The sequence below is a fragment of the Sparus aurata genome, chromosome 5 (genome assembly GCF_900880675.1).
Source record: "Sparus aurata chromosome 5, fSpaAur1.1, whole genome shotgun sequence".
Taxonomy (NCBI): Eukaryota; Metazoa; Chordata; class Actinopteri; order Spariformes; family Sparidae; genus Sparus; species Sparus aurata.
The window spans coordinates 24641544-24662099 of NC_044191.1; the positions used below are offsets into that span (position 1 = coordinate 24641544).

At 41.7% G+C, this 20556-nt stretch overlaps 1 protein-coding gene across 1 annotated transcript; it reads right to left on the bottom strand.

The window, feature by feature from the left end:
- Positions 1-721: 721 nt before the first annotated feature.
- On the bottom strand, positions 722-19815 carry itga2.2 (integrin, alpha 2 (CD49B, alpha 2 subunit of VLA-2 receptor), tandem duplicate 2). Its single transcript, XM_030416743.1, has 31 exons — positions 19732-19815; positions 18454-18577; positions 16042-16151; positions 15743-15840; positions 15144-15258; positions 14861-14988; positions 14600-14748; positions 14265-14415; positions 13792-13957; positions 13511-13587; positions 12498-12636; positions 10258-10403; positions 10021-10164; positions 9531-9734; positions 9281-9411; positions 8970-9133; positions 8511-8662; positions 8264-8374; positions 7821-7906; positions 7602-7606; positions 5965-6107; positions 5725-5808; positions 5536-5612; positions 5358-5441; positions 5141-5243; positions 4935-5042; positions 4564-4674; positions 4040-4153; positions 3813-3902; positions 2947-3063; positions 722-2804 (listed from the first exon to the last, which is right to left on the bottom strand). Exons 1-31 carry the CDS (start codon positions 19775-19777, stop codon positions 2718-2720), a joined length of 3564 nt encoding a protein of 1187 aa, XP_030272603.1. The 5' UTR covers positions 19778-19815; the 3' UTR covers positions 722-2717.
- Positions 19816-20556: the final 741 nt, after the last annotated feature.

A 20556-nucleotide genomic window follows, 5' to 3' on the forward strand; every position in this document is an offset into this window, starting at 1 on the left:
TGCAAAGTGCAAAACGAGCCAACAGTTATTGAATAATTTGCTATGACATCATTTGTGATTTACAACAACATTGCAGCAATTTGTGAGCAATCATGCTGGGTCAGTACTTTGGCTGTACCTGCCAATCATCTGCGGTAATTCCTGGAGGGACGAGTTGTACAAAGGTACTCAAACACATCCACCGTATCTCATTTCATCAACTATTTCCACACTGCTCCCTGTACACATATACATGTACATAGAATCCAAAGGCTGTTTCACAACAGCGTAGCGCATGAGCAATTGTGAAACAGGGCAGTCCGGTCGTTTATCAAATTCTATATACCCCCTCCAACAAGGAGAGCTCGAGCCCAGCTCCCAGAAAATATGCTACTTATTAGAGACAAATAGCATATTCCACCTTGCCAGATCCGAAGAAACGAATACTAAAGACTCTGCTGGGTGCTGGAGTTGGCTTGTTCAGAAGGAAAACAGTCCGAAACACATTCCTAAACAGTCCAGGGAGAGAGTCATGTAGCTGTGGGAGAACAAGACAGTCAGAAATGTGAGAGGAAAGTAATCGAGTTTGAGGGAAGGCTGAAAATTGTACTGATGCTTGGAGGGACGTGGTCCAAGTGGGGTTGCATGCAAGTTCGGGGGTTTTCTAGAGGTGTTCCAGCCGGAGAGCGGAACAGAAGACAGGAGAGGACGGGAGACACACAAACCAAAACAAAGTCATAAATTATGATGTATTAATTAATAAATGAGAGTTCAAGTCATCAACAGAGCAGTGAAAACATAATGAACATGTCATTTATATCATGCTGCCATCTTGTGGCAAAGCCGTGATAATACACGTTTAGCTCCTGCAGGATTAGCTTCAATCAAACTTCCCTCTGAAAGCAAGAAAAGGAACAAACTGGGAGTATTTGGGGAGGAAACCAAACAGGGTTCTGCTTCAAGTAGCCACCAAGAGCCACCTCAGGTACATTTCTGAGTAAGACACTTTGTAGGGAACAAGATTTACAGTGTGTTTTGTTGATGTAGGGCACTGTGACATTCTGCCCTACAGATGAATAACATTAAAGCTGACACAGCCGGTCAACTAATCAATCAGTCGATCCACACAAAATTTGTCTTCAGCTAACTTGATAAACGATTTATTGGTTTGAGCAAACACGCAGAACATTTGCTGGTTCAAGCTGCTTCTCTTTGTGAATATTGGGTATTTTGGAATTTGAAAACATCCCGTTGAAACCTGTGAAACTGTGACAGGCACTTTTAAAAAACATGAACCATCAACTATGAATCGATTAAAGGTCCAGTGCGTAGGATTTAGGAGAATTCGGGGGCAGGAACAGAATATTATAATCAGTGGTGGCAAAAATACAGACGTTCAAGTAGAAAAATACACTCTTCTATCAGCCATTTCTGTGCAAAGCTAACTAAACCTCACATCATATCAATATAATTCAAAGACTATAAAACTTAAAGGTAGAATCAGTAGGATTTGTCCAAGCTGTTTGTAAATGCACCACAAAGATGGCTGATTGTTGAGATATTTGTGTTAAAATGTAGTGATTCAAAGTAAAAGGTAAAGTAATCAAGCATTTGCACTTTGTTACTTGGCACCTCTGTTCATAATTGTCTGCTTATTGGTGTTAAATCACCTGAAGCTAACAACAGTTGAGCCTTTTGTACCTACAGACTGAGCAGGCTTCATCATGTTGCAATGCAATGTATTTCTACGGTAGCCCGGAAGGGATAAACACTGGCTCTAGAAAGGGCTTTTCACATTTTTTTTGCGGCCACTGTAGGGACCAGGGATGTTCACTTAGTTGCAATCTCCAAACCTCACCCCTCAGTGCCACCAAATCCTACACACTGGACCTTTTATTGAGAAAACCATTCCATTCTGAAAATAATGGTCACTTGCAGACCTGAACATGTGCTACTAAAGTACTCATACCTGACTAGTTGTGCCACAAGAGGTAAAAAAGAAGAAATCATTAATATCACAAACATCACCAATAACACTCCATTGACTTACATTGTCGCAGTTCTTTCCATATTTAAAACCCAATACAAAAGATCATAATTTTTATCTTACAGTATGTACAGTACAAACAGTGAAACAGAGTCATGACAGAATGAACCCTTTCCAAGATATGTATTGTGTCCTGTGTGCATCTAAACTATTGAAATCAATAGTCGAAAAGCCCTGAGTGCCCGAGGCGACAGCGCATGTCAAGTCTAGTTCATGCCCGACTGACTGGCTGGAGTGTGTGTGTGTGTCTAATGATTGGACAAATGAGCAAAAGTCACGATGTTCTTAATTGTTGTCTGTCAGCTGCCTTGCCCAGAATTTGTCGGTGTAAAACTCAAGATGCCAACATTTACATCCAGTGTTACTTAAGGCCTAAGAAAAGCATTGTGTATGGTTCTGTCATGTGAAGAAAAATACAGTTTTTACATTTATTTAAATCAGTGCATAACCACAAAAAAGTCAATGTACAGTCCAAAATGCTCAGAAATAAAGACATATAACAGTAATCCTCTGTAAAATGGACAGAAGTTTGAACCCTGCTTATTTACAAACTGAACAGCTTCCATTTCATTCTAATGCCAGTGATTGAGCTGTAGTCCATTTGCACTTTACAGGAACCAGTGACAAGTACCAGTATCTACACTGGGAACAACCCAGTATAGAGAAAAAGCTGCAAGTTTTCCTCTTTGGATCACAGCACCTCATTGTCGAGTCTGCTCTGCCCGTCTTCCTCCGCCTCCTTCTGAAGCTGCTGGTACTTTCTCTTGAAAAACCCAAACTAGGAAGAGAGATTCCAGTGTTACTGCTAGATAATTACATTTACACATTTTTACATTCTTCTAAATACACTGCAGTCAAGTTTTCTGAATGAATCTATAAAACACAAAGCCGCACATTTCGATGACAGCACAGACACTTACCTTCCACAGCAGCCCGACAGCCAGAGCCAACAGCAGCAGTCCGCCGATGACGCTGCCTGCTATCACTCCCACTGGAACGTCACCTTTCTCGCCGGGTTTACTGACCGTCAGCACCACCTGGACAGCGGGAGGACAGGAGAGGTAATTACACCGCTGTCTCGCTCAGGTATGGTTGTATGTCTGCACACACCAGTCAGGTTACAGTTTACATCCCTGTCTGTCCAGATATGGCGATATCATATGATAACATGTGACACATGTGAAGTACAGAGGACTGAAGCTCAATATAAAGTACTTAAGTAGAAATAATTCAAAGAGTATTAAAGTTAGGGTAGAATCAGTAAGATTGTCTAAGCTGTTTGTTTGGGTTGTTGGTTAAGCATGGTAAGTTATCGATAATTCCCCCCAAATGCATTAGAAACGAAAGTATCGAGCGTGTTTGGTGAAGTCTCAGTAACTTTGACCTTTCACCACTAAATTCTATTCAGTTCATTATTGAGTAGAAGTGGACGTTGGTGCCAAAATTCCTTCTTCGACTATCTCTGGCGCAAAGGCATATAAATAAACAGCTATTTCACATGTCAGACTATGCCGACTGAATTTGCAAGGAACACATAAATAAAACAATTTTGTTGCATGCTGCATTCCATGGACTAAAATCAACTTCGTTCTTGTGTTGAATCTCCTAAAATAACATGTTTTCTTTTATATGTTGGCATATGGCTGACAGACTGCTCAACAATCTTAACTGGGACTTGAAATGCTCTACGTTACCAATTTAATGTGCTCAGTATCATAAACCTCTTTGTTTCTTAATGTGAGGCACCACATTAAAAAAAAAAAAAAAAAAAGGAACGTGATCTTACCGGCAGCTGCTTGTAGTCAATAACGAGCAGATCAGGGTTGGAGGTCTCAACATCAACCGTGGAGGTCAGCTCGACGGTCTGGTATGTTGCCTGACGTGAGACAAATACACGAATGAATGCACTGAAAGTTCAGCATGAACTTCTCGATCAGCAACATCAGAAAATACATAGTAATAAAAGCAGATAAAACAACCAGCATCACAAAATTAATTGTTGAATATTTTTACCTGAAGAAATGTGCCACTCCAGATCCTCGTTTTAACCTTCACAATGTAGTCGCTCTTATCTTCAGTGTCTTTGAGGATGCACTTGATATACTTGCATTTTGCGCTCTTGCAGTCCTGTCAGTCGAACACCGTTAAGAAAAGGAAATCAACATCACTGAATTTCTTCTCAATCTGGGTAATTTTTAAAAAGAAATATGTATATTCTGCTGTGGAGCTGTTAAATTTGAAGGGTGAAATTAAGGTATAAAGTACAGCACAACAGAAATATAGCATAAATTAACATAAAAAATGATTTAAAAATACAAAACAAAAAACCTAAATTTGCTAAATAACATCCATGTATGCACTTTGCAGTTTTATAAGTGTACATTCATATATGTAGCTTCAAAAAAGATAAAAAGCCACACAAATTATCCATCAAATCATAATCACTTGATATTATGTATTAAAAATATACAATAGATAACTTATAGCACAGTGACCATTTAAGTTGATACAATAAAGAGAAGATGGAGGTGACTGACCAGCATCTTGATGCCTCGGAGGCTCTCCTCAGAGAACGACTGTTTGTGGTTCTTCACACCAATCTTCAGAGGATCAACCAGGTCGCTGGAGTCACAGGTGACAGAACCTCCCTACAGGTAGCGAGGCTTTAAGTCAGATATCCAAAATATCCTACTCCAAATTATACAGTTGGCGTCAAAAAAGTAACATTTTGACGTGACTCAGATAATGTTTTGGGGCTATTGAGCGGTAACTGACCAAACTGAGCACTTCGTTAGCGTTAACCATCAGATCACCACCAGCTCCTGTCAGCTCAGTTACACACTCTATAAAGATATGTATGAAATAAAAAATCTGTAAAAAGTTAATGGCATTCGAGCTTAGTACTCACTTGAGTGTCCACTTTGGTGACGTAGAGGAGCGGGTTTCCACCGTTAGTGGTCATCGGCAGAGCAATGGTCAGATACAGGAGGTTGACAGGGAAGTTGCCTGTTGAAACCTTTTAAATACAAATTGTCTGAATTAATATCACTTTTTTTAACAAATAAAAGAGAAATTAGATGATGATGTTTGAACAGATGGATTCCTTGAATGCACCTTCACTGTGAAGTTAAACTCCGGGCCGATGTCGTCCAGAGTTTTCACCATCGTTATTACTGGGATGGAGGCGTCTGCCACATAGAAATTGATATTGGTCTCTCTAGGATAAGAAAAAAATAGAAATAGACATTTAAAGGCATTCGTCATCTTTAACCATCAATTCTACCCTGCATGACTTCAACTGAGAGAAAATAGTAATAAAAAGTAAGATCACCTCGATAAAACAACCCCTGCATCATAGAGGACAGGAATGGATATGTCCGCCTTGTTGTCTGCAGGTCTGTCCTCTTTACTATCACTGTAAACAAAACAGGTACATAACATTAATATGTCTACAATGTAATTAAGAGTCTCACTTTTCAATTTGAGTTTTTATTATTAATCGAGCGTACCTCTTGGCCTCAAATTTCACCTCGGCTCGGTTTTGCAGCTGATCGAAATTGTAATCAAAATTGATCTGAAATTTCATCTGCAATGACATAACGTGACGTTTCGCATCATTTACAATAAGCAGTCGAACAAAGGAATCATAATAAGTCAATAGTTTAGTCATGAAATAGATTTCCTTTTCTTGCTCTTACCTCTTGGTCTTTTGTTAGTGCTGGGTATCCCACCTGGCACGTCACAGTCTGAGTTTGCGTTGAGGTGCATTTTACTTCATCTGTCTGTGAGTGTATATATCAGAACAGTAGATGAATACTATGAGACTTTATTACACTGATAATACCTAAATAAGCAAAGACAGAAAAGTGAAGAAAATACTTGTTCACTATTTTTTTTTCCACATTAACATCATGTCAACACAAACACTTTTCACTCACAGGAGGCGAGATGGATGAGTAGTAGAGGTTGTTGGAGAACGTGGCCAACAGCTGGGTGTTGTACGCGTTCTCCTTTCTGTTCTTAACGGCGACTTGAAAGGACAGTTCTCGGTTATTAGCGCTGACCCTGAACAGGACTGGAGCTGCAACACAAGAGCACAGATTAATCTCCTGTCAGAGATTAAAGTGACATAAACCACTGTATATGTATTTTTTAATTGACGAAAGTCGGATAGGAATAAGAAGGAATGGTTAAAGTGGTCTTTCCTCTGGGCCAGGCCTTCATTAAGGATAAGAAGCACAAAGAGAGGCACAGTGTACAGCCAAGTCTGCAACAATGAAAATGCAATGCAGCTGCATGTGCATTATAAAATGTTGTTTACTCTCTAACGAGTCCTTGTTCATGTCTTTTCATCTGAGTTAATTCTCTGAGCATGTATCACCCAAACATCTTTGTTTAAAAAGTTTATTTCTTCCAAGCTCACAAGTCTAATCCACCCATTTTACAAGGTATGAAGTCTCTGTGTAAACTGGAAAACTCTAATTCGCGCAGCTAAGAGCAATTAAGACAGACTCATAAAACAGAGAAAATAGAAAACGATGTCATGTTTGTCAGGAGTTACCAGGGTGTAACATTAAATAGAGGATCACTCCATTTGCCAGAATTGATCTGATACTCAGAAAATCCTTTCTTCTCTGTTTAATACAACTGTACATTACTATAGTATACGCTGCCTGTATGTTGCGCAGTCATAGCTATTTCACACCAGTCATGATTTTTGGAGAAATACAGGTTGGTGCAAGTCGGTAGGTGAGTTAAGTTCTGCCTCCAGGGAAAACAAAATGGGCTTTGACAAAGTCCTATTCACATTTATTAAACATTAATATGTAGCACCACGTGGCATAACGGAAAGAATGTGAGACAGAGGCAGTGTCACTGAGGATCTTTCATTAGACTCTCACATTGATTATTAAGTATTTCTTTATGACATTAATTATTGATGACCAGATGAGCAACACTCAGAAGTTAAAGGTGCCACCTGTAGAATTCGTGCTCAAACAAAAAGCTGATAGCGTATCCCTGCTGCTGACAGTAGCCGTTAGCTATTATCTCAGTTAGTCGCAGTCCTATTAGCTATCGCTGGCTGGACTGGGAGCTCAGAGCACAAGAGGGAGTGTTGGTGTTTATACTGCTAGCATGTTAGCACGCTAATCTAACTAGATACCTCCGCGACACAACACATAGACGTCTTTAACATAATGTCAAAACTGTTCATTAATTCTTCACATTTTGTTGAACGTTTTAAACAAAAGTTCTTAGATACTGCACCTTTACAGTTCCAAGAAAACATTCTTGGTCGTCGCTGTCATCAGCATCTGACAAAACGATTTCTCTGTTATTAACATGCTCTGTTTTGATTTTGCTTGGATGTATTTTGGGAAGCCTTTTTTAACGCCGCCATTTTAACTAAAAAGGCTCAAATACAGAAATTGAGACAAACAATAACTGGTGAAGAAAATATGTATGTGTGTACTATAAGGCCCCCTTTCTGATAGTTAGAACCTGATGTAGAAAACTGGTGTCCATGGCCGTTCAGATCATCATTTAACAACTGACTCAGTATTGACAGACTTGCCCGAGCTTGCTCCGTCTCACACAGAACACGCAACAAAATTCTTTATCCGGATCATCACACAAGTGAAACCATGAAACAGAGCACACCTTGTCTTTATTTTGAAACCTGTGTGATAAACATCCGTTACTGTCTACTGCAGTATATCGAGCATGTAACGTCGAGCAGGTATGGGGTATCACATCTTGTACCAGACACCTGAGACAGGTCAGTCATTCTCACCTGGTCGCCTTTGTGTCTGTCTTCACGCTCAGCACCAGATCGCTGACACACACGTCATCAGAGCCGCAGTCTTTAGTGAAGGGGTTCTGAAACCACAACAGAGCTGTTTTTACCATTCAAAGGCTGCATTTTCAATAGATGCCCATTCTCCTTTAATGTCAACGGATTTCCAAAAGCATAACATAATTTCACATATGTACAAAACGTATTACATTTTTACTGTGAGTCCGTGTTAATCTGAGGACATGACGTGACTCAGAGGAGCGACTCTGGTTTTAATAGCCAGTAATCATCACGACACACGCTCGGCATGTCAATTTAAATGACTGTACAAAAATCTCTAAATAACCACTACGTCTACAGTCTTCTGTCACCTCGTCTGTTTCCTTTCCTAAAATGTCAACACGGTCTCTGAGATTTCCTGCAGTGAGTCAGTCACTTACAAAGAACTCCCAGGCACTTGGAGAAGACATATCGAGGACGGGGTTCACATCTGCGCTCTGCTGCTCGATTTCTACTTTCAGACTCAGGGAGTTGACAAAGTCCGGTGCCTCCTGTTGAAGAGACCACATACGCACAAATCAGGAGATATTCTACCAGTACTTTTTGGCAATTTTGGAAAAACAAATAGTACATGCTCCGTACTGACAAGTGAACATTAAGAGAAAGGAGGTGATTTTCATTCTGTACCTGAATATAAACCTTGTAGTCTCGACACACGGGGGCAGATGATATTTTTGCCTTTTCTGTGAGGAAGCGTTCGTTGTTTTTGGTGAACAGTCCTCTTGACGTCACTCGTGACGCCTGCAAGTCAGCGTCCAGAGTCAAAGTGTAGGATATATCTGAAAGAAGTGAAAATAGTGCAGTATATCAGACACTTTTTAACAATCATATTTGAATATGTTTAAGCAATAGTTGGACATTTTTGGTGACGCACTTGTTAATTTTCTTGCCAAGAGTTAGATGAGAGGATTGATACCACACTCGGTCTGTATGTTTAATATAAGGTTATAGCTAGCAGCTTATTAGCTTAGCTTAGACTGAAGACTAAAACAAAACAGCTAGCCCGGCTCTGTCTGAAGGAAACAAATCCATTTAACAGGAAACAGCAACATAGTCCCAAGAACACAAACAGGTCGTGAGATTTACCGAGAGGTCCAACAGGGTTTTTAGGCCTGAACGCAGCACTGAAACACAGGTTGGTGGTGAAACATGTAAGCTTGCGTCCGTTGATGTCACAGGGTTTGTTGAAAATGTTGATTTTATCGGGGTTGAAAGAAGCCTTGGCGCTGACCGACGCCACACCTCTGGACCTGAAAAACCAAGCGCAATGTTTAAATACTACCGTCCATGTCAATTCTGTGAATGATGGGTTTATTAACTGAACTTGATAGTAATGATGATAATTCACAGTTAATTAGGGTCAATTAAGGTTAGGTTAACTTTATCACGCTATTTACCAAAGCTGCACCACTTTGCCATATGCACCGATGGAGATGTCGGGGAGTGAGTCATCATTCAGGTCTGTGAAGCTGTCGAGGGATCTTCCAAAATACTTCAACTGAGGATCCAGTTTGGAGCCGAAGATTCTCTGAAAAAAATGATCAACCACTACATTATACATAATCATCATATAAAAGATACAAAATAAAACAAAATAAGCTCTGAATGCACAGGGCCAAGTAAACAACACCTTGTTTTTCTCTGTACCTGCGAGAACTCTTTCTTTAATGTCTTCTTCTCCCCATTGTAAATATAGATGACACCTTTTCCTTTGTCCTCCAGTGGAGCTCCAACTACGACGTCGTTGTAACCGTCGAGGTCCAGGTCAGGGACGACAGAGATTGCCATCCCAAAACGTGCATTTTCAGTCGGGGACGGACCGCTGAGGACACCCTGCTCGTTCAGTATACCCTTCAAATGGGGGGAAAAAGAAAGTATGTGGCTTTAAGAAAACTATGGATTAAAACCATGTCTTTTTTACTCAAAAGGCTGAATAACAATGTAGTAAAGGCGGTTTTGAATTGTAAAGAAATTAAATAGATCAGCTTAATCTTAAAATACACCAATTTTCCATACCAACCAGTGCTGATAGAATTTTTAAATCACAAAAGAAAGTGTAATCATCACGCCACAGTGTGAACAGTAATGATCGTGTCACTAAAAATGTTACTCCAAACATTTTTCTGACATTTGATACCTTGGTGACAGAGAAGAGGTAGACCCTGCCCTCCTCTCTCTTCAGGTCGCTCATGAACATGGGCGCGCCAACCAGCAACAGGTCTGTCGCTCCGTCCTTGTCCACGTCCAGGGAGCACAGGACGCTTCCAAAGTACGAGCCAATCTAGGACAACAGTTGGCAACTGATAATGAGCGAAACTTGTCTAGGCTGTCAACTACACACACAGTCCACTGCAAAATCCTCCGATGTCAGTACCTGTTTCCCTCTTTCTGAATCGATGACATCAAGTTCCTTCTGGGCATTGACGGTGTAGACAATAACTTGTCCAGAGTGGTTGGAGCGAGGTGCACCAGCCACAAAGTATTCTGTCCTTCCGTCGCTCAGTGTGGTGACAGCGTAACCTGGAAATGACCACGAGTAGCACATTTAAGGGTCAACATCTGAACTTTTTGGCAGTAAATAGTATCTGACTCAAATACTGATCTCAAGATCATTTTTCAGGTATCTGTACTTTAAATGCTGCTTTTCCTGTTACTCTTCAACAGAGGAAGTACATTCACTGAAAAGGTATAATCAACAACAACTTTGCAAATGAAAGGCTCTGCACACCTACACATGTGTTTGCAATTACACTGGCTGATTAGACATCCAGTCAGGTGTGAGTTGGGTGGAACTTTGCTGGGAATTAAATGACTCCACTACGTTCAGTGTACTAGAAAGAATGATAACACGGTTAGTTGTCCTGCCTGGACAGGTTGTAAACCCACACTGTCCCAAAGCGAGGTCGGGAACAGAAAAACAAACTATAACAAACAGTTCAATTTTTTTTTACAACATTAAAAAAATGGTGGTACTGTGTATAGTCGCCACGGCTGTCGCAAAGACAATCAGTTTAGCTTTTTTTGTTTTCCTTCGAGTAGCAGCTACCAACAACAACACAGGGCAACACGTGAGTTTATTCTTTCATTTAGTCTATACAGACATGTTAGCAGATAGAAATGGTGCCTGACTACATGGCCAATCAAGCATCTTTGTCAAAGGCGATTTCAAAGAAGCTTGACAAAAACTGCATAGTGAAAGCGAGGTTAAACGAGATTGTGTCTCATAACTATTACTTTGTGGATTCAACATTTGCTACATTATGATACATTAAAGTGAAAAAAATACAAGATTTCCAGACTTTTCCTGACATGATTTTGTACTTTTACTGGCAACAAACAACTTTCACACCCCCTTGTGTTTTTCCAAGTGGTGTTATTCTTGGTGCTCCTGTTGCAAAGAAAACTGGATGTTTTCTTTTCTCGCCAGAGTCCCAGATGAAAACAACACAGGAGGACACACAAGGTTACTCAATCATTTAGTCTATAATAGAAATGTGAAAGCAGAGAGAATTGCCATCCTGGCTGGATCACCACTGAAGCTTACTTTTACAGATTGACTGTGTGTCCGGTGGCAAACCAAATTGTATAGTAAAGGCCACCAGTGTAAACAGGGAACCAATGTTGACGCAGATGGTTTAATTCTTCTACATCTATTACATTGTGCAACCTGCCGTAAAAAAAAAACGTGTCTGTTGCCAGTTTGAGCGCTACTGAAGTAAATAATCTGACTTAAGGATGTCCCCAGTGTACTTAAACGCCACGGACATGTCGACAAAGAACCAAACATTGCAAAAGACCCGTGGAATACATATCGCAATTTCTAAAAAATATCTGTAACATAATTACCGTAGGTTCACGGATTCTCTAAAAGCTATTGAAATGATAATCATTTGACTGGAGTTGCCACACAAATGCAAACAAACCATTTACTGCTTCAACATGTATTTTAAGTTAATGTTAAGGTTTGAGGATGCACCATAATTACACTGACAGTCAGCACAATGTGTCATAACAGATATCCACTCACATTGACTTTAACCCTGTGATATCTAGAGTTTAGTCGAATGAATGTTATCTCTCAAATACTCAGTACAGATAAGGTCGTTCTTGTTTTTCCGTGATGTTCTGCTTCTCTTTTTTTTTTTTTTTAAAGATTTTTTTGGCATAGACACCTTTATTAAGCAGTAGACAGATAGGAAATATGGGAGAGAGAGGGGGATATGACATGCAGCAAAGGACCTCCGGCCGGAATCGAACCGGGGTCGGCTGCGTTTATGGCATGCGCTTTAACCACTCGACCACCTGCGCGCCCATGTTCTGCTTCTCTGAATTGTAAACAAGAGGAAAGATGTGGTCGGCTGACAGACAAAGTGGTTAGCCTGCTGAGAAGCTGTTTCTCAATAACACAAATTGGTTTCAAATTTAAAAACAGCACCTATATGGTTTTTTTTCCCCACGGTCCACTATGGCTGCCAAAGCAGGGTAGCTACAGTGTTTCTAGCTTAGTGAACAGTCACCCTGTCCCCCTCACCCCACTCCTTCATTGTTTCATGCAAAGACTTTAAAGCATCAGATTTGGTCGAATAGCTGCAGAGGACAAGTCTAAATGCCTACCCAGTAATGAGCTGTGGTTTCTGTCCTGAAGTGTTCCCTCAAAGGCTGAGAAAGGGAGAATGTCTGCTCGGGACCCTTTTTGATGGACGACGGTGCCGCTCCAAGCGTAGGCTCCCACTGCTCCCAGCATCATCACATCCTTCAACAGCACAAAGAGCAGTCAACAGATATCATCAGAATACAACCACAAACCACAGAAGGCAAATAGCGTGAGAAGAGAACATTGGTTAAAATCTTGGTCAGGCTTCTGTAGCAAATGCAGCTTCCTCTTTCCTTTTAGTAAGAACGCTGCACCGGTACAGCAGGAGGGTCTGTGACAGACTTTATTGTTTCTTCAAACCGTGGCCACATGTAGTTTTACGATAGCTGTCAGACATTTTTCGTAACTTTGATTGCAGAAGTGAGTGGCGGAGCAAGCACAACCAACAATATCTGTTCAATGTGTGACAGACTGAAGAGTAACAACAGCCGAAAATGAAATGATAGTCTCGCGAAGAAATGCAGGAGATGGATGAACTTTTGTACTTGTTCATCAACACTGCTATGGCCAAATATACAAAGCAGGCAGTGAAGAATACAGTTTAGCCTGTACTCGCTAGCCTCGTACGTCAGACAAGATTATTGCTGCTGTCATAACTTTACAGATTTGTAGAATTCCCTCCTGGCATCCAGTGTCACACCAATCTAACATCCTCCCACAAACATATACAAACACTGATGTTTGAAATTGTTTGTCAGTTTGTGAGCACTGTGCACCCATGACTGCACTCCCAGACATCGAGTAGACTTTACATCGGGAGGAGATCCACAATCTTGTGGAGTGGTGCACGTCTGATTGTTGAATTTGGGAATAAGGACACAAGGACAAAAACACACCCGTTATCAAACTTAGCTGAGGTGCTGGAGTGTTAAAACATTAAACTAGGACAGAAACATAAAAGCGACCATGTGAGCTGGGTCTTGTTTGTCATAGAAAAGTTTTAGAGGAGTACAAGGCAGCAAGCACTCCGTACCTGTTGGCTGGAGTAGTGAGCGCTGAATCCCACCTGGGACATCTCCATCTTGAAGTTATCGCCCCCTTTGCCAGTTCCTTGTGGATTAACAGAGCATTACATAACCGCCAGTATCGAAAAAACAGAGGAGCAGATCCAGAATCAAGACAAAGTGCAAGATTTTCTTATGATCTCTCTTGGAATCTTCAGCCCTGACAGACACGCTTGGGCGTGCCTGGATCAGTTTCTTTTTTTGTGTATGAATTAACAGGCAGTACCAGCATGACAACAAAAATACTCACCTTCTATGTTGAAGATGCGGCTCCCCAGTGTTCCAGCGATGGTGGAGAGGGCCGCCTCCTCCGACACGTTGAAGAAGTACTTCTCTGTGGGTGAACTGGCGATGGATTTGATCTCTTTGATCAGGTTCTCCGTGTCGATGTTGTTTCTGATGTAATAACCCAGGACCTGCAGAAGAAAAGGAAACACCACAAAGTCAGGACTTCAAAGAGGAAGAAAAAAACATCTAGGCAAAGACACCGGCACATCAAAACATAACCTCTTGAGGCCCATTCACATCTCCAGTAAATATAAAGATTATCAAAATATAGATTGTGTAAGTAGTTTGAAGCCATTTAAATTCACAAACTACAGCTATATTTCTGGTTCCATGTCAGAACACAGACTACAACTACTACACTTCACTTCACCAAGCTTTCATTACTGTACCATTACTGTCTGGCATGGTGAGAGTAAACTGAGGATCACCACTTACAGCGATACCGAAGCGGGTGATGCCTTTTGCCTCGCACTCTGGAATGACTGAATCCCAGAGGGCCTCGTCGTGAGACTCCCCATCAGTGACGACCACCATCACCTTGGCCGCTTTTGGTCGACCGCCGTATTTACCATGGAAACCCCACTGACTGAAGACAGCAGACGCAATGGAAATGTATTGACAGATGTTAAAAAAAAACAATCATTCAGTTCTGTTTGGCCAACAATAAAGCACATAAATAGGCGACACAGACAGCAACTTACAAATTATGAGAAAGAAGAAACCAAAGCAACTAGACAAACACATACACACGCGTAAAAGACAACACCAACCTGGCAAATCGGATCGCCTCGAAGGTGTTGGTAGAGTGACCGTACATCTGTGTAATTCTGGATGCTGCAGCAATCACCTCATCTTTGGTTTTATACTCGTTCAGTTTGAATTCAAACTTGGGATTGACTGCATACTGAATGACGCTGACCTGGCATTATGAAAGCACAGAAAACCCTCAGTGACGACGTCAAGACAGAAAGTGTTATCCGCTTCATCGCCGCTTTGATTTGCCACTCTGGGCTGATGAGGCATGCCGTCACCTGCGTGCTTTGGGGCCCGATGTCAAGCGCAGGTATCAGCTTCTGCAGGAAATGGGTCATCGGAGGCCACGGATAAATGCTGTTGGAGCCGTCCAAAACGACCACTATGTCCATAGGTCCTCCGCATGCTGGTAAAGTCACAACAGGAGACGTTTGAACAGCAGCGAGGTCACACCTCTGAACATTTTCTGTATATATTTATATTTATTTTCTAGCTTCCATGCAGCCAACAACAAAAATATCAGCAAACTTGTTTCAAAATATCGGAGAACACTGATCTTACTCTGGACGGCAGGAGAGAAGGCAGCTTGAGGCTGGAAGAGGGGGTTCAGTTTGGCACATATTCCTGGGTAGAAGTCCTGATTGCCACACTGCTGTCCCCAAAGAGGACCACACATCTATAACAGAAAGGAAAAGACATAAAGAAAGGTTTGTCACTGCATTTTTAAAAGCTCTGATGTCTGAGTTCACCAGCAATTTCAATTGTAAATTCAGTGTAACTGATGTGTAAATGACGAAAAAGTGAAAAGTGCAACAAAGGTTTTTGTGCAGTGTTGAGTAGCACAGAGGACTGGCACTACTTCCTACTGAGAACAAGCAACTTACCTCGGCCACTGACACATTTCCTTCCTTTTCTCTTAAAAATAGCATTTACACGTACATTTTGGAGGAAATTTTAACTCAGCACATTGCTGTGTTGTCAAAGTGTGTTCATCTTCTGCTGTGCTTAGAACATATCTGTCAGGACCTCGAGGCTTCTAATTAAGCATCAAAAGTATGAATATACCCCGTAAAAGCACAAACACATGAAATGGGCTCATAAGACATCTGCACAGTTTTAAAAGCAGACAAAAAATCACACACACGAGTAAACACACGTACCATCAAACCAGGCTGCGTGGCCGTGGGCATCCGGGTCAGAGTCAAACCCAGGGACATGTTTACGTTGACGTTTTTAACATCCGGGATACTGAGAGAATCTGTGGAAGTGAATAAAAAGCTTCTCTGTAATCCACTGATGTTGCGTGTACCTGTTTTCCATTTTTAAAACAGACAAAAATCCAAATGTCTGGATAGTTTAAGGTGACACACATCTCTCCGGCGTCTGTTCAGGCATTTTAAGTACACGACCAGTGTTTGGCAGAGAGGTCAAAGTTGAACGATAAATCACCAAACCTCACCTTGCAGATTGAGCTTGTCGCAGCTGTTTTTGGACCCCGAGACTGGACACTTGTAAACATCCCCCTTCCTGTTTCGACTGAAACCACTCCACGGAGCACCAACCAGGAGCCTGCGGAGGACAACAATATTAATCTCGTCCACCCTCTCATAAACATGAGCTGTAACTCTGAATGTTTCTGTGTACAGCGCATGACCAGCTGAACACACAGTATTTTAATAAGACTCATCAGAATTTACTTGATGCCGGAAAGTGGCTTCAGAATATCTGTAACAAGAACAAACTTTTGTTATTTTGCTACTTTAAGTGCGTGTCAAAATGATACTGGAACCAAACCTCACTGCTGTAACCTCTAAAACAAAAACAACACTTAATATACATAAATATCAGTCTTCATCAGCGTGGCAGTAAGCTCATGTTGTCTTGCTCTGAGCGAGTTCCAACAAGCGAGACATGTCATTCTTCTAACGTCTCATGAAACAGCAACATTCTACAAGTTTTCACAGATAATTATCCACTTCAAAGCCTTTTTTTCCCACATCAGTCACAACATCCAGACGCCGCCAGCTGCTGAAGCTGTTGAACATTCGGACATTTCTCAAATCCAGATATCAGAAAATAAATCTCAGTAGAGACTCTGAGGGTGACCAGTGTCCAATGAGTGGGAGGCATCATTCCTCATTAGACGTGAGAGGACAGGAAACAGGATGAATCACTGCTGTTTTCTCACGGACACTCATGTGGAATATACATTACAGTCAGAGACCGCTATCGGATACGGCGCACTTCACCAAGTTGCGCAAACGGGACACTCCCTCAGACAGTGGGTTGCTTCAAGAAACTGTGACTCAAGCCGCACAATATCCAGACATCACTGAGACAGTCAGTTAATGTTTTACTAACTGATACAAATGAGCAGGGCCAATGTCAGCGGCTTTAAACATGGCGGGACTGTTTGTAGAAGCGCCGAGGGGGTTTTAAGACAACAGCTTCTACGGTGCTGCAGGAGGGTGTAATAACTCAACATCAACTTAATTAGATGAAGTTGATGTTGAGTTATTGCAGCGTTCATTTTCTCAGGATATAATGAATGGATCATGAACAGGCACACTTAGGTCGCCGGTATCTATGAATTCGGCTCTAGCAGATTTAAATATGTTGTATTTGATACCGAATTAGGCCTGATTGAATTCAAAGAGACTGTTGGGCTTTGTCGGAGTTATGCCCTCGACCGTGTGTCATTCTAAGTGCTTTAAATTTGGTCAATGCACGTTGTCCGTCACTGAAGTCAGCGTAATCAGTTTGAGGTGATGTGAACATCTTCCCAAAAACTATTCCATCCCAAATCTTCATGATGTATGATGAGTACCTGAACTCCATCTATCAGTGCCTCTCCACAAGACTCTGGAGGCAAGACACTCAGCTCAAGTTAGTGAGTGGAGTAAAAGTCAGACCTTAAAGAGGCCCAAATCAGAATTAAGGTCAGATTCAGATGTCTTGATCACAGTCACAGATTTGGGCCACTTGAACTGTCCGAACATAGCCTTTAGAGTCTACGGCCATGCTAGCAGCTTGGTGTGTCTGTACTTAGGCACATTGGTGCTTTGACTTGTAAATGTTAACGTCTGTGTGCTAACACGTTCACAGCTCTGTAAAAAAAAAAACCACAAACGTCAACCTGGTGGTGGGACTCGAGGATAAGTCAGGCGATTTCATAACAATCCATCTCGAGGCTGCTCAGATCTTTCAGTCTGGACCAAAGTGCTGGATTGAAAATGATATAGCTGAACAAATGAAGTGAGATTGTATCACAGTGTCTCGTGCCAGCAGTGCAGGCTTGGTGTTAGTATAACAGCGCGGTGAGTTGTTTACTTGTCACTGAATACCTAGAGATTACTGATAACAAGGTGCACCGCTTTACAGCATCAGGCCTTCATTTGCAAAATGGATACCTCCACGTGCAGAACTGTCCATGATGTGATGAAGATGCACCTATCAGCTCAAAGACTGAGAAATATTACAGTTGCTGTACAACAACAACTTGCACAGCCTTGAGATCTTAACGCTGGGATTTGATGAATGGAATTTTTTCTCAGCATGGAGGCTGATAATGTCAGGCACCTCGCTGAATCTGGACTTGAGTCTGTTCTAGTCTACAGGCTTGTACTGATGCAGTATCCTCAAAAGCCTGCCCCTTTATTTGCTCTAGACCAAACTGCTCTCTGCATCTATTCTCTACTCTCTAACCCCTAACCCTAACCCTAACCCAAAGAAACGTTCATGAAATGAATGACTAACTGGTATCCACTTGGGACTGACCAGTGTTGAACATATTGATAAGACACTCACGCTGGCTGAGAAAGTCATTTTCTTTCCTTGAAGTAAATCATTGATCCATAACTTGAATTCATACCATTTCCCTTCATGGTTTGTCGTTTGTTGGACCGTGTAGCCAAACTCTTCCGCCGCTGGTCCGCTGAAAATCTTGGCACCTGCAGTGCCGACGTTGAAGGACTGTGAGCGCCAGACTGTGTCAGCTGGTGGAGGAGACAGATGAGGGTGCATGACAGTGACACGGATAGTTTATGACATCATATACCTCTTGTGACTATCAAAGAAGCCGCTCCTACTATAAACACGACTGATCATATTATCTTTATTTTGAATTTTTGCACTCGTGCGTCTTACAGTTCCAATCTTAATTCTCATGTGTCAGACATCCTCACTTCCTCCTTTGAGATGAGTGGGTGGTTTTTGTGGCTGAATCATTGACTTCTTTAAAAAACCACATCGGTTTGACTCATGAGGAGAAGGCACCCCACTAAAACAGCTTCACAACACACAAAGGTGATGCTATCCGTGAGGTGTCGAGGATTGCGTTAACAGACATTTGCCAGTGTTTCTCCATAATCACAAACCACCTTCAAACACAGCCCTCTGAGCCCCCTCAGGACATGGAATCTGCCTGTCTACAGTGACTCCTGATGCAGACACAGAGCCACAAGCCCATACAGGCAGAGCTCAGCTATCAGCCTGCCTTCCACTCAGTTGGCAGGCAGGAGGAATGTGGACTGGATTGGTTCTGGACTTGGGAGACCTTCACAGGCTCCTGTGCCACGCCTGTTTACCTGCAGCACAGAGTAGCACTTTGCCTCCTCTCTTGGGGCTCTCTGCAAAGCCCATAACATATTCATGTTTCCTCTCAGTTCACAAAATGGGGAGTAATTAAAAGTGTCTTCTGCTTGGAAGGCTTCCACAGGTTACCGACTCAACACAAATGATGACTTGTGATAGAACGAGTCTGCTCTTTTTTCTTTTCTTTTTTTTCTTTCTTTTCTTATCCATGTAGGTTTGCTGTGGATCCTGCATTTAGGAGCAGAATGGACAGGAAAACGCTGCAGGATGAAGTGAAGTGAAGCACAAAACAAAAAGCACTTCCAGGCAGATCCAATCAGTAAAACAGACTGCATGGTGAGCGTGCAAACCCCTCTGTTGCTCTTCACGTGTGTTTAAAGTGTAAAAAAAAAAAAAAAAAAAACAAGTATACAGTCGCATTCAGAGCCGGGACGAGCAACTCACAGGGCTGAACTTTTCCGAACTCCACAGTTATGAAACCGGCGAGAATGTTTTAGATGTTTTAACTCTTCGGGTGAGGTAGAATAAAAGTTTCAAAGTGAACAAAAAAACTTACCGATGACTGCTATAAAGAAGAAGATATACCCCCGGAAGAACTCCATCGTCGTCTTTATTCCATTTGTGATGGGACGAAGCACTTGTCAGAGTGTGAGGCTCCGCTGCGCGCAGGGAGCTCAGCCCGTGACGCGCCGGATAGAGCTCCTAAATAAGGACTTGTGTTCTTCCTCTCTTACCTGCCCATACAAACATGACCCAAAGTGTTATCAGAGGGCGTGAAGTGAAGTCTGTAATAAAAGTCTGACTGGGACACCAAAGGGACCAGCTATGATTCAGCCGGAGTCAGCCATAACAAGACGTAGAGAAAAAAGAAAAAAGAAAAAGAAAAAAGAGCCTGAGACATGACGTCTCAAGTTTAAAGTAATTTAATGGTTTGAACTGTAATTGAAGTCAGGAAGCAAATATAACATTTAAAAAAAAAAAATGTCCACACCCACCCAGAACTCATTTGAATGTCTTTTTAATCCGCTCCAAAGCCACATCATGAGCGGACAAACACACAAATCATCAGATGTCAGATGAAATAAATAAAATGAACATCATCAGTTGAGAACTCACAGTTTGACACTTGTCTCATCATCCCTGTAATTCATTTAATTTCAACATTCAAAGAGAGAGAGAGAGAGAGAGAGAGAGAGAGAAAGAGAGAGAGAGAGAAAGAGTTATGGTTCAGACAAAGAATGGCTCAAGATATTTAGAATATCTAGAACCTATAAACTGAAGCCCAAACAATGTAAAGTCTATTGTGAGATCTGTGACAAGAAACACCAGAGGTTCCTTTATTGGAAAACAATGACGTAGGAGCCCCCATTGGATCAAGTCT